Here is a 12992-nt window from a genome sequence, read left to right on the forward strand (position 1 = left end):
CAGTAACAGTGAAGACATATTGAGTTGTTACAATGAGTATAATAATTAGTACTTTCAGAGCCTAATAACAACATAACTGTTCTAATGATTTTTTATCTAGATCTAAATGTTTCCAAGTTTCCAAGTACATGTCAGTGTGCTGAAATACTATTTTCTTTAACCCTAAATAATTGAACAATATTTAGAAAAAATATATTTGCATTATTTACTTTGTCCCCTTTCCCCACATAATTATTCAAGCATTTATCAATATTGAATGTATGAATTGTAAATTACTGTATGATAATTATTTGAGAAAAAAAAAAAAAAGGATTTATATAATTTTTATATATTCTGCAAATAATGTGTTGTGTTTACGACTAAAAAGTAGAAGACTGCTTCATTAAGCTTCATCAGACCATTTATATGAAACAGTAAAACGCCACAAACATCTGACAAGACTCTACAATACAAATCAATGGAAAGCTCTTAAGACTCTCTGACTGTGTTGGATGGTAGCTTGCAGCATGTATGCCGGAGGAGCTTTGGAAATCTGAATTATGTATTTCACCTAATGTCACCAGAGACACTAAAGGACTAGAGGGGTTAAGATACAAACTTTGGACATGCCCATGTGTTTGACCAATAAATGAATATTTAATCTTGAGCCTCCCCTCACCTGATCGGTGCTGTCTCGTCGCCCTTGTCCAGCCACTCCTGCGGAGGTATGATGTACATACACCACAACCCCCAGTTGTATCCGTGAGCAGCGTTGGCGTACTGCTGCACCTCAAACGTGTTGAACTTGATGTTGTCTATCGCCGGCAGAATGATGCGGGTGTGATCCTCCTTCATCCGGGTCAGAATGGGTTCAGCCCTTTGGAGAAAGACAAAAAACGCGAGAGGGATCAGCAGCTGACTTTTAATAGCAAGCGGTGAAGTTAATGGAGCGAGAAAGATGGTCATAAAAGAAGGCAAGGAGAGCTCCAGCACAGCAAATAATAGAGTCATGCATATTTTTATTCTGCCCTTCAGACGTTCGCAGTATCAATTTTGTACGATGTTGGAATGAACACAATTGGACAGGACAGAACATTTAGCTGAATTTAAATGGCACTCTAAGTAGGTTGGCTAGCATCACATAAAAAATAGACAAGCATCAATATTGAGTTTTTATCAGGGAGTAACTGGTGGGTTTGCTTTCAGGTTAGACATCGTTGTGTTGGGGCCACTGCTGTGTTAGTGCTCAACATATTCTCAATTAATCACTTACCTTGGAGTACAGTATGTTGGCATAAGTAAACATTTTAGAATTACTATCTTTTTTAGGGGTCGGTCATTCTAAGAAAACCGGTACATTTGTGCCCTTCCTGTTTTGTGACCTCTGAAAAATAGTGACTGGCTGTGGAAGATTCATTGGAAGCAGTCGTTGAGATGTCTTTTTCTGCTCTATAATATTTTGCTTTAAACACATATTGAAGATTAAAAATAAAATTTAAAATGGGGGCCCAACATGAGCTGAAAAAAAGGTCACTTCATGGAACTTATGATGGATGCCTGTTCTACTGTTGTGTATACATCACCATTTTGCTTTGAACAGATATTTAATTTAACTTCAAATCCTTTTTAAACTGAGGGCGCCCCCTGTTGAGCTAGAAAAAATATGAAGCTGCCTTAAGATCATCAAATGTTAACCAATTTTTGGTAGTTAGTAGTTATGGGTCAATGAAGCTTCATGAAGCAGAGTTATTAGGAAGTCTGTAGGTGGCGCCATCAGTTTAGAAATTATGTGATGTCTCACTAGAACAGTTTTTCAAAACAAAGGAAAATAGTGCAGAGACCGCCATCTAGTGGACTCTGAAAATAATGACACTGCTTCATGAAGCTTCATCAGACCATCACTAATAGTTAGGGTGCTTTGAGTTATACCTACACTTTAATATAAAATGTAGCCTGTAACCAGCCTTCAATCTGAGGTGAAATGTACCACTGTCTAACACTGTTATTATTTGTTTCTTTTGAAGAATAGAATCTTAATTCTAAATTGATTGTTAAATTGATGACAACTTCATGACAAAAGAAATTGAATATATGGAAATAGATTGATGGATTATGGTTATAGTGTAGTGTCCATTCTTTTCTATTATTTAGTGTTAGAATGATAACGTTCCAGGAGAAAACTAGTCACAATAATAAGGATAATATTCATATGGATTTATGTGGTGCAACTGTCTTTCTACAAAAACTAGTACTGGTATTCAATTTGTAGTTAACGGGTTAAAAAACCCATTGGCCAATTGTGAGAAGTTTGATTATAAAGGTTTTGCAATGGACAAGAACATCATTTCAGGAAAAAAAAGGAGAGTTTGTGGAGGTGAAGTTTTACCATTTATAAAAGCAAGAGTGAAAGACGGGTAGACAGAGATGATAGCAACAACTATAATGGTATTGTTGATGTTTCAGACTTTTTGTGCTCATCAAACAATCATACAATCTTTGCTTAAATACAAGGATTGTATTCGTTCTTTGTCTTCCAAAATTCTATTTTTGTATAAGGAAAATGGGAGGTGATTTATAACATCAAACACATTTCAAATCCAGGTTGTAGAGAACTGTTTGTGACATCTGTATACTGAAACAGGTCTTAACCAACATGATGATGGTCAGTCTACATATGATTTATCCTTTAAGTTGTTTTTACTTGCCTTCTCCTTTTAAAGTTTGTCAAGATCGATTTCCCTTCCTGTGGATAAGCCTCGATTTTACTACTCCTCGTTCACATTGAACATTTGTTGTTCTGTAATTTCTTGGTTTCCCACCTGCCGCCTTCACTCACACTTGCAACACAACAACTGCAGAACCACCCGTGCAGAGCAGCAGCAGCAACATCCCTCACACCCACTCAATTCCACCTGTGACGTGAATGTAAGTCACCACCAAAGATCAGGACTCCTGCAGCTCCGTTGAGCACTCATCTTTTATTAGCTTAGCTCCAGGGCTGCTTAGGCAGACACACAGTCTTCTGCAGAATCTCAACTAGAGAGCAGGGTTTGGAAATATATATTCATCATACAGTTAATGGCAGCTGCTGGCAGGCAAATTTGATAAATCTCCATAAAAATGATCATCTCATTTGCTTCACCCAGAATAACTGTAAGAAGTCATTGAACTTAACTCACTGTAAGGCCTTGAGAGGTACAAGCAGGAAAGTGTATTAGAGTGTAGTGCCTTTTGCATTTTTTGCTTGGATAACTAGACTAGTCAAGAGTTGAACTCTGTATGTTTGAATCTCCTTCAAATCCAACACACACATATATATATATATATACACACATACACACACACATATATATATATATATATATATATATATATATATATATATATATATATACATATACTCATCCATTTGTCCTCTTACTTCCCTCAACATCAATCTTAATCTTTTTCCTTTTTTTTTCCATTCATCCTTTTCAACTCAATAATGTCAGGCTGACACTTTCAAGTACATCTTACAATACAGAGGAATTTATCTTGATTTCTATGACACAACACTTAAAGAATGCTATTCAAGTTCCTGAGAAAATTAGAATACATGACATGATACATATCGTACAAGATATGTCTATGTAGATGTCCAGTAATAAGGAAATTGGACCTGATTATTAATGCCAAATGGCTTTTCATTGAAAACCGATTAATACATAATAGAGTAAATACATAAAGTAAATACATATTAAAAATAAGTTTGCATTTCTTTGTGTTTGTTAATTGGTATTTCACTAAATGAAAATTGAATTATTGTTGGGAGACAAGAAAGACCTATATGTTGTAAATTATTTTATATTATTTTTGCAGTTATTTTTATCACAATAATAATTTATGCTGTGTCAATGTTGTATCAAAAGAAAAGGTTTAAACAGAATAGCTCTTTAAAACCAAATATTATACAGCAGAGAGTGCCTTCTTGTGACTTCTAAAGAAGAATCCTTGGTGAAGAAGGTTCATCAACCATCACAAAACAGAAAATAAAACACGTCAAATTGTGCGAGCACTTCCTAGCTCTGGACCAGCTCCAGTCCAAAACATGACTTTTCATTTGAGATCATATCAAGAAAAGTAATGGTATGCTAATGTTATTATGGAAACTGACAAGCCTTATGCATCCCTCTAGATGTGTGTGTTAGGTCTTTCTAATCTCTTGAACATTTTTTGAATTGATATAGAACCCCTGCTGGAGGGATTGTTTTAGGTGCCATCACAAGCTGTTGACAATGACTGTACAAACTAGTCTCACAACACTCACGCTTGTGGAAATGTTGAGGGCATGTTTAATAAAATCATGACTGACAGATTGTCAGTCGTGTTAGCCGATGTTTAATCTGATCGTCAATGCTTCTGGGTGAGATGCTGTACCGACACGCTCTGTATTTGCATGCACCAACCTTGGCATGATGTCTTTGCACATTTTCCTCCGTCCTTGAGGACCGGCGTTGCATAACTAGCTTGCAGCTCTATCTCATGGTTCCTTAATAAGACAGAGACACTCACCAATGCATCAATGCATCTGACAGATGCCATGATATCTGACCCTGACATCTTGTTAATCAAAAAATCATATAATAGATACATAAATAGATCCTTTTTTAAAAAAAAAATATGTGCAAAAAAGTAACATCTAAGGATGATCAAACTTATCGATTTCTATGTACTGTATATGGATTTAAAGTGTTTGCTTCTTTGCGCATATTTTTAATTTCATATTCTGTCTGTTTGTTCACAAAACTACTGGAAAACACAAGAAAGGTATTTAACACAAGAAAGGTATTTAATAAAATTCGGTAATCTGACATTTTTCTAGAGATGAGAGTTTGCATTAAAAAACACCACAGTAAGATATTAATTTGAAGGAATAACCATAACTAATTCATACACAACTCACCAAAAAAGTCAAATCTATATTTATCGATTTGTCGCCGGGGTAGCAAAAATGTCCTTCCTGGAGATACAGTGTAAACATAGTGTGCCTTTGTTTGGTGAAAAATAAAACAAGAAAAGGAGAGTCTTGAGAAAAGTCTATTTTTATTCGGCCAAAAACAAGGTGACCAGTTGTCACGTAAGGTGGTTTCTATGTGGATTGAACCTTTCTACTGCTGCCACTGGTGTATAACTAAAATCCTCTAACCAAATAAACGAGCAATGCTAAAAACATCCCAATACCTCCATGGAGCTTGCCTGCAACGTCCATTTTTTATTGAAGTGTTCCAATAGAAACTAATAATTACGTGTATTTTAAGCTTGTTTTAATCTTTTCATTATGGACGAAAATGAAGACGACAACTAAGCACCAGTCGCTCTATTTAAATGGATTTTAATTTTAAACTATACTATTAAAATGGAACAAATTACTCTGAAAATAATCCCAAACCTTAGTCGACATAAGAGTTAGTAGAAAATTTGTGGAATTTGGATATTAATCAAAGAAATTAGAATGGATTTAGGTCCGTTTAAGGGTGTTTAGAACTAAATATGTTCGCTTAACTTGAGAAAATTTGAATCAATCTTTTTTTTTTACATTATACATTACCTTAAAGCCCCCCAAATCGTGCAGCTCCCATTTTACAGTTGGACAAGTCTCTTGCCTTTGATGAGAACGATGCATAAGTCGAAGAAAGCAAAAGTATTCCCACTGAATATCAATTTATTTAAGCATGAACGCTTTTCAAAGCAGATACTGAAGTACATCCCCAAGGCAGGATAAGGAGGATTATTACAATACCCTCTTAGATTCGTCCTATCGTTATGGCCTGCTCTTGCTGTGGCTGACATGATACAAACGCATAGACAACATAAATCACTGTCTTTTTCTACGGTTCTGGAGATGCGCCGAGCCCCGCGCTCTGTGAAGCATTCAGTCTGGGTGCTTTGGCGGCATTCTCATTTTCACACAGATACAAACACCAGACCAGAAACCAGACACAGTAAGCCATGATTTATTTTATCTTAAAGAAATGTGTTTCCACAGCCTCCTGGACTTTGAATGTGTCCACTCTTCAATTAAATGCAACACCAGTGCACCTGTCCAGCATGATAAGCAGGTAGAGCCTCCCAAATCCTAAAATCGAAAGAATATATTTTTTATAAATTGCCCTAATCCAAGGCCCCGAGTCGGACATTTTGATACTTGTAGGCTTGTCTTTGGTTAACAATATTTTCCCTGCAAAAAAAAAGATTATTGCACCATTGTATTTCACTTCACACAAATAGTCCAACCATTCAAGCAAACTTTTACAGCTATGGACAATTTCGGAATCACTAACTTAAGTGTGTTTTTTTAGATAAGAAGTTGGAGCACATAGAACTACATACGCACAATTTCAGCAGTTGCGTCAAAATAATCTGTCACCTATTTACTGTGAGGCATATTTCATACAACTATTAATGTAGGACGACCAATAATACACTTTTGAATTAAACTCAATTTGTGAAATTGTGTGTTTGTGAATAGTTGTCTGTCTTTGTGTGTCCAGCTCTCGTCCGATAAACCTTGGATAGGCTCCAGCAAACCCATGACCCTCAATAGGAAAGAACTGCCATAAAATTAATGGATGAATGAATGATTTCAAGTGAATTCAACTGATGCAAGTTTTTAAAAATCACAAGTCCCATCAAATCACAAAGAGTAAGGGAAAAAAAGTCCTTCCCTCAGGCAGAAACCTCGGGCAGAGCCAGACTCAGCATGGAAGGCCTTTTGCTGTGTCACTAAAAAAACGTACAACTCTTGAGACATCAATATTTTGCTCAGAGGCATACTATGGAGTAGCGGTTCGTGCTAAAGCTCCATGACGAGAAGTTGCTGGTTTTCAGGCTACTTGCTTGATTTCAGTTTGACATTTGTATGTTCTACCTGTACTTAAAAATTTTGTGTGCGTCACACACATAAACATAAGCATGGTTGTATCCAAAAACACATTTATACCATAAAAAGAAGACGTATTTTATTCCCCATCATCATTCAACATCCTAAATTAGACAAAGTTATTAACATCATTAAACACTTTTCAACAAATCTACTTTAGAGGTAACTGTAATTGACCTTCCGTGTTTCATCTGGTTCGACAGTGAGTCTGTTGGAGTTGAATCCATCGGAAAAACTGCTTAAAAAATTCCCTTAACTCTATGTGACATGAGATAATCCGCCAAGTTGATAAAACAATGCTGTTACATTCACAAAACAAAGATGGAGACTCAGTGAATACTTGTTCAGATTTCCTTATTTGTATTTCACGTGATTCTGCTATTGCTGTGTTTCCACTCACCAGGGCTCATTTGTTTATCTACATGTATTGCACCAGTTTATCTTACTTTCTGTAAACCGTCGGGGAGCCAGGGAGCGAAGCAATCGTGCAAGTCTCTCTGAGGCATGCGTTTCATTACGTCCTATACACAATGACAAGCTCATCTCCAGCTCACACCCAGCAGGGAGCACTTGATTCAACGCTAATAATGAATCGTTAATAACCTGAGATAGCAACTGAGCTGGGATTTTACAAACCAAATAAAGATCAATTTCCCCCTGCCTCTTCCTCTGTAACTGTGTGGTTACGAGTGCAGCAAGAAGAAGATTCTGATTAGAGATGCTTTTCCCGTTTCATGCTATTAGTCATGTTTGCACCAGCTGTAGGAGCAAAAGGGCTGATAGATGAGGAACCAAAGATGTTTACAGATTCAGGATGCTTGTTTGGTACAGCAGAAGCGGTTAGATGCAATAGCATCTCAACAGCTATTCCACTCTATATCATGGATTTTCAAACTGGCGAGCAAGTTTACAGCACAAAACCTCTTTGTTCTGAAAGTTAGGAAACACAATGGCAGCAATGGCAAATGAACTCATGCCATTTTAAACTAGCCCCGAAAGCATTACAATGTGGCTTTGACCGCCCCCGTGTCTTCTTCTTAGATTGCCCTACAGCTATGGAGATAAACAGACATTTCTACGCCATCAAGACACATGAAGGATGCAGGGTCAGACCATAAGATGACCAAATGTGTTTGCTTAACCAGAGACGCTTACCAGCAACACATTTGTGCTGAAAGTCTACAGTACCCTGAGGGACAAACATGCCAATGAATCACGGCAGTGCAGCTGAAGGCTGGCAGCCCTTTTTCCTCCGACTCAGTGGGCACAGGCACAAGGTCATTGGGGGAGAGTCACCGGGAACATCCAGAGGAGCCATCCGTCTCACTTATCACTGCATGTGTCATGGTTAGTAATCATATTATTATAAATAGGAGTCTGCTTCTACTGCTACAAACTGATAGTGCTATACCACATAGATCACGAGGAGAATATTTCACAGCCCTGATAAATAATGTGAACTACATACAGGAACAGTGAGCCACATGAGAACTGATGTATGCCTTTAGTTTTCTGCGAAAACCAACCAGGAACAGTATCAAATAATAACCATATTATCGAATAAAGAAGAAGGTGCTTTGATTGTAGAGGAGTTCCGAGCATATACTGTAAACTCAAGGGTAATCTTTCTGGGGAAAAAAAAATGCGTTGGCAAGTGAAAAAGAATCCCGGGGAGTGGACATGATGAGTCCTGACAAAGAGAACACCTATACAAAGGTGAGCGGGGCAGGAAAAGGCACATCTATTTTTGACCAAGAACAGAAGGGCTAACAGATGAGGGAAGCACTGAAGTATCAATTATAATCAGTGCAGCGAGGTATTAAAGACAACTCTCTCTGTGCTTCCCTGCAAATTCTTAGCGGATGATTGGTTTTCTTCAAGTCTTTCTCGGATCAAACATCCCATGCTGGGATAACGACCTTCAAAAATCCTTTTAAGAAGTCATATCAGGTGTTTGAAAGTTCATCAGTCTAATGGACTGAGGGGAAACAATCCATGGCAGTGAGAGGTCTACACGCCTACATCTACAGATTAGTTATGTTTGATTTTATTACGTTTATTTATTTTTACTATAAGAATTTCTTTTTACAAATGACATGTTATTATCGTCTATTTCGGGCCATGACCTTTAACTCTCCCTGGAATGATTCTCAGCTGGAATAACGGGGCGAGTCCTTATTCGGGTCAGGGATGAAATCCTGACCATAGAGAAGGGATCATGGTCACAACTGAGGGACAATTGGAGCCGGAGATCAACCAACAAATATGTGGAACACCTCCTGCGGGAAGAGCTGGAGAAAGAGGCTAGGAAAAGGAGAATCTTTCTTGCTGAGGTTGCTGACTCCATAACTTGATTTATATATATTTATATTTGGTGGAAGACAAGAAACATTTAAAACAACTAATGATTATTGCACTTTTTTGTACCGTGTCAGTGGTAAAATTTACTATTGGACAGTTTTTGGAGTTGGAGTTGGAGCTCTTCTTGGATTCACCCTTTGGATATTCTTCCGTGTGCTTGAAAAAAATCCCAAAATTAAAAAAAATATGGTTGGCTTAATAATTGTTTTTACCAAAACTCAACATGAGGCCCAATGTGAAAAAGACAGATACATGTAGATGTTTTGACACCAAACAGAAACAGAAAAGTTACCCTCTTAGAAATAAAACGAACAATTGTGAGATGCAGTTTGTCACCCCTAACATAAAGGTTGTAAAATATGCAGAAATGATCAAAGGTCATCTGGATATGAGGATGGTAATTTATTTTGACAATTGTGACATTTAAATGTTCCAACAATAGTGTCTCTTAACTTTGACTTTCTGCATAGAGTTTTAAGAAAGTTAAAATTAAACCTTTTAAATCTACACATTATAATGGATATTTAGGGACAGAAGTGATCATCATAATAGTATCCCTGGGCATCTGTTCCTGAAGCTACAAATGTAGATTTACCAAATGATCGCAATGCTTCAGTGGAGATGAGTGCAGAATCCTCAAAGCAGGGATTATATTTGAGACAGAGAGTGAGAGCAGTGAATGTGTAATAAAGGGAAGAAGTATAAAAGAAGCACCTGATGTAAAATGCATATGTTTAAGATCGGGGTGGAATCTATTTAAATATAGATATTTTATATTGAGCTTTCTACCACTATTTTCCATATCTAATTATAATTCTTTAGATGTTTTCTTAATCATTCCAGTTTATAAAACATATGATAATAACAGGTATTCTACTAACATCTTACAGGCCCTTAACTAAAAGTTTACTTTTTGCTTCCAATAATCAGTCTCTCCAAATTTCTGTTCAGGAAACTCCAACATAACTTTTGCCACAAACACTGACAGCAGGACAGGCTCAAATTAGGTGCCAATTGCATTTATTTGCATGAAAACAAAGCAGCGCTGGGACATTGGATTGAAAGCCCCAGAAGTAATTTAAAACTGCAAAAGATTCCAAGAATTTTGGATTCCCTCTACTATTACAACCTTGTCTTCTACGGAATTTGTCTTCCAAACCGTCTCAAATGTATTTATTGGACAGGTAGTTTAATTAAATTTGTATTCAAATCTTGTCTCACTTTTATATTACAAAGGTGCTCCTGGGACGTCGTAGTGACAAGAGTAGCTCTGCTGTAAAGTGCTCGATCAGAACTTCGCTCGGCGCTCAAGGCAGACTAACCGCATATTTCAGTGATGGAATTTTAACACGACATACCATCCGGAGTGAAAATATGATCCCGAACATGAGGTTGGGACCGACCAGCGATAAAACTTCTTGTTTAAAATGTGACCTTTTCTTACCAGCCAGTGTTGAACTCAACATGGGCATCAAAGAAGCCCACGACAGGAGCAGTCGCAGCGTTCCAGCCGTGGATCCTGGCTCGGATCAGGCCCTCCCGCTTGCTGTTCCTCACGATCTTCACCAGGCCTGGATATCGCTTGTTCACATATTGGTCGAGGTTGAATTTCAGCTCCACTAGGACAGAAAAAAAGACAAGAGTTTAGATACATTTGTTGCCAAGAATACCCAGAAGAGTATTTAAGGGCTACAGCCTTTATTGGCAAGGAGATCGTTTTATTTACAATTTGAAATGTTGAATGATTCAAGTGTAAAAAACACAAAAACACTTCATTAAGTCGACCTTATTCGCAAAAAGAGGTTATATATTTCTGTCTTTCTCTCTGTGCATAATAACTCACTAATCTCTGAATGGATTTTAATGATCCTTTTAGGACATTTTGGAGGTGTTCCATGCAACCATCCAAAGCCTTGTGTTTTTTTGCTGTTTATCTAAAAACAAAACATAAAAGACACATTAGCGTAGAGGCGCCAATGAACTCCATTCATTTCTGGTAAGGTATCTTTAATTTTTTGGGCTCTTGCTACTTCCAAATGTCTGAAGTGAATCCTCTTATAAATGTCACACTCCTTTGTGCCACTTGTTTGTGTCAATAAGTCTTTGTGCAATCGACTTCTTACTTTAACCATACTGATTAAAATTGAATATGTTTAGTTTATGATACAAAAAAGCCTATATTTGCAACTGACAGTAATCCTTCTTGTATCCTTTGGGTATCTTTAATTTTGGAAGATGATAAGTTCTCTTTATCATTTAATTTATTAATAATGTGCAGACCAGTAGCTTTTTTTAAACTTTACACTAATAAAATATTATTTTCTCTGAACCAATGGTGCTCCTTTGCGTTCACCTCCAACAAAGTTCTCTGCATCCCACCAGCTTGTGTATTTTCTCCTGAGAGTCCCTTTATCCCTTCTAAATACTGATTATTAGTATTCAGATCCTGAACAGTTGTGTTGACAGAAAGAGGGTCTGAATAGAGCTCAGTGAAACACGTATTTTTTATTGTTTTTTTAATCCGTCCCTACCTACTTGTCTCAGAAGACGATTTAGCATTACAACTAAAAGAATGACAGATGCATCAGTTGATGTCTTTAGTCATCTGCTCAAAGGTACAAAATAGAAGGTTCTCTATCAAGACAACACAACTAATTCTTAAGTGAATGTCACATGGGAGCGAGTGATTTGTGCTTCACACATTTTTAAATCGCTATTCGTTGGTATTTCTCAGGTGTATCTGAGCACCTCAACAACTAATACGTGTTGACTGCATCCAGGCTAACGCATGCTTTTTGCTTACGTCTTTGCAAAAACTTGCATTTTTCATTACATAAATTGCAAAGTAAGTGTATTATGAATCGCATTTTAAATAGTATTGCCATGTTTAACTTGATGTCAGAATCATGTATTCAAGTATTCAAAAGAAGTATGGTTTTGGTACTCACTAGTACTGTCAAGAATCAGTTGGTACCAAAAAAAAGGACTGGAATTCTGTACTAATCTTTAGTTAACAGTAACTTAAAAACACAAAGAAGTTGTTTTTCGTATGTTGCCACGACTCCACATCTTCTGTTCCCTGTATGAAAAATGCATGATGTTTAGAAAAACTCCACATGCCCACAAGGCCAAGACTAGCAAATGCCTTCCATTGGTGTCATTGAGTGCTAATGCAGAGGGGCCAAATGTTTATCATCAATAAAAGGCATTCATTAACTTGGTGGCTATCCCTCTTTTTAACTGGGCAATTTGAGGCTGATCATCAACTGGATTGGGATCCGCAGGCTCATAAAACTCCCATTAGGAGAGAAAAACCTGCTGATTTGTCAACACAATGAGTTCATACAGCAAGCTTTGTTAGGATAATGTCGTCAAAGGCTGTAATTTCACATTTTTGTTATCCAGATGTACCTCTGAGATCAAAATAATTTTGTCATAACTTTATTCCATTCAATAGAATAATGTTTGTTTTCGAGGCCAGATGATGAAAGCAATACAGCTGCAGAACAAACACATTAAAGTGATAGTTCACCCACAATTCAAACTCATTTTCTACTCATCCTCATGTTGAATAAGAATTGGGATTCTTTTTACAGTCATTTATTCCTTTTTAGAATCATAGGCAAAAATGTACATCCATTTGAATGTAGGAGATCCATATACTTCCATACTGCTCGTCTGTAATGTTCCCCTTTATTGAAGACTCAACGAGAAGAATTGTCCGGAAAGAAAA

The 12992-nt window shown here is 37.0% G+C and overlaps 1 protein-coding gene across 1 annotated transcript in view; it reads right to left on the bottom strand.

Annotated features, from left to right (window-relative positions):
- The window catches only part of galnt9 (polypeptide N-acetylgalactosaminyltransferase 9), a 104392-nt gene that overhangs the window by 49825 nt on the left and 41575 nt on the right, over positions 1-12992 (bottom strand). The window contains exons 4-5 of the mRNA XM_087796553.1: positions 10704-10878; positions 659-856 (exon numbers count right to left, since the gene is read on the bottom strand). Of these exons, the coding sequence (XP_087652679.1) occupies positions 659-856; positions 10704-10878 (373 nt within the window). The remainder of the gene's footprint in view (positions 1-658; positions 857-10703; positions 10879-12992) is intronic.

This window comes from Callionymus lyra, chromosome 1 (genome assembly GCF_982586985.1).
Source record: "Callionymus lyra chromosome 1, fCalLyr1.hap1.1, whole genome shotgun sequence".
NCBI classification, from domain to species: Eukaryota; Metazoa; Chordata; class Actinopteri; order Syngnathiformes; family Callionymidae; genus Callionymus; species Callionymus lyra.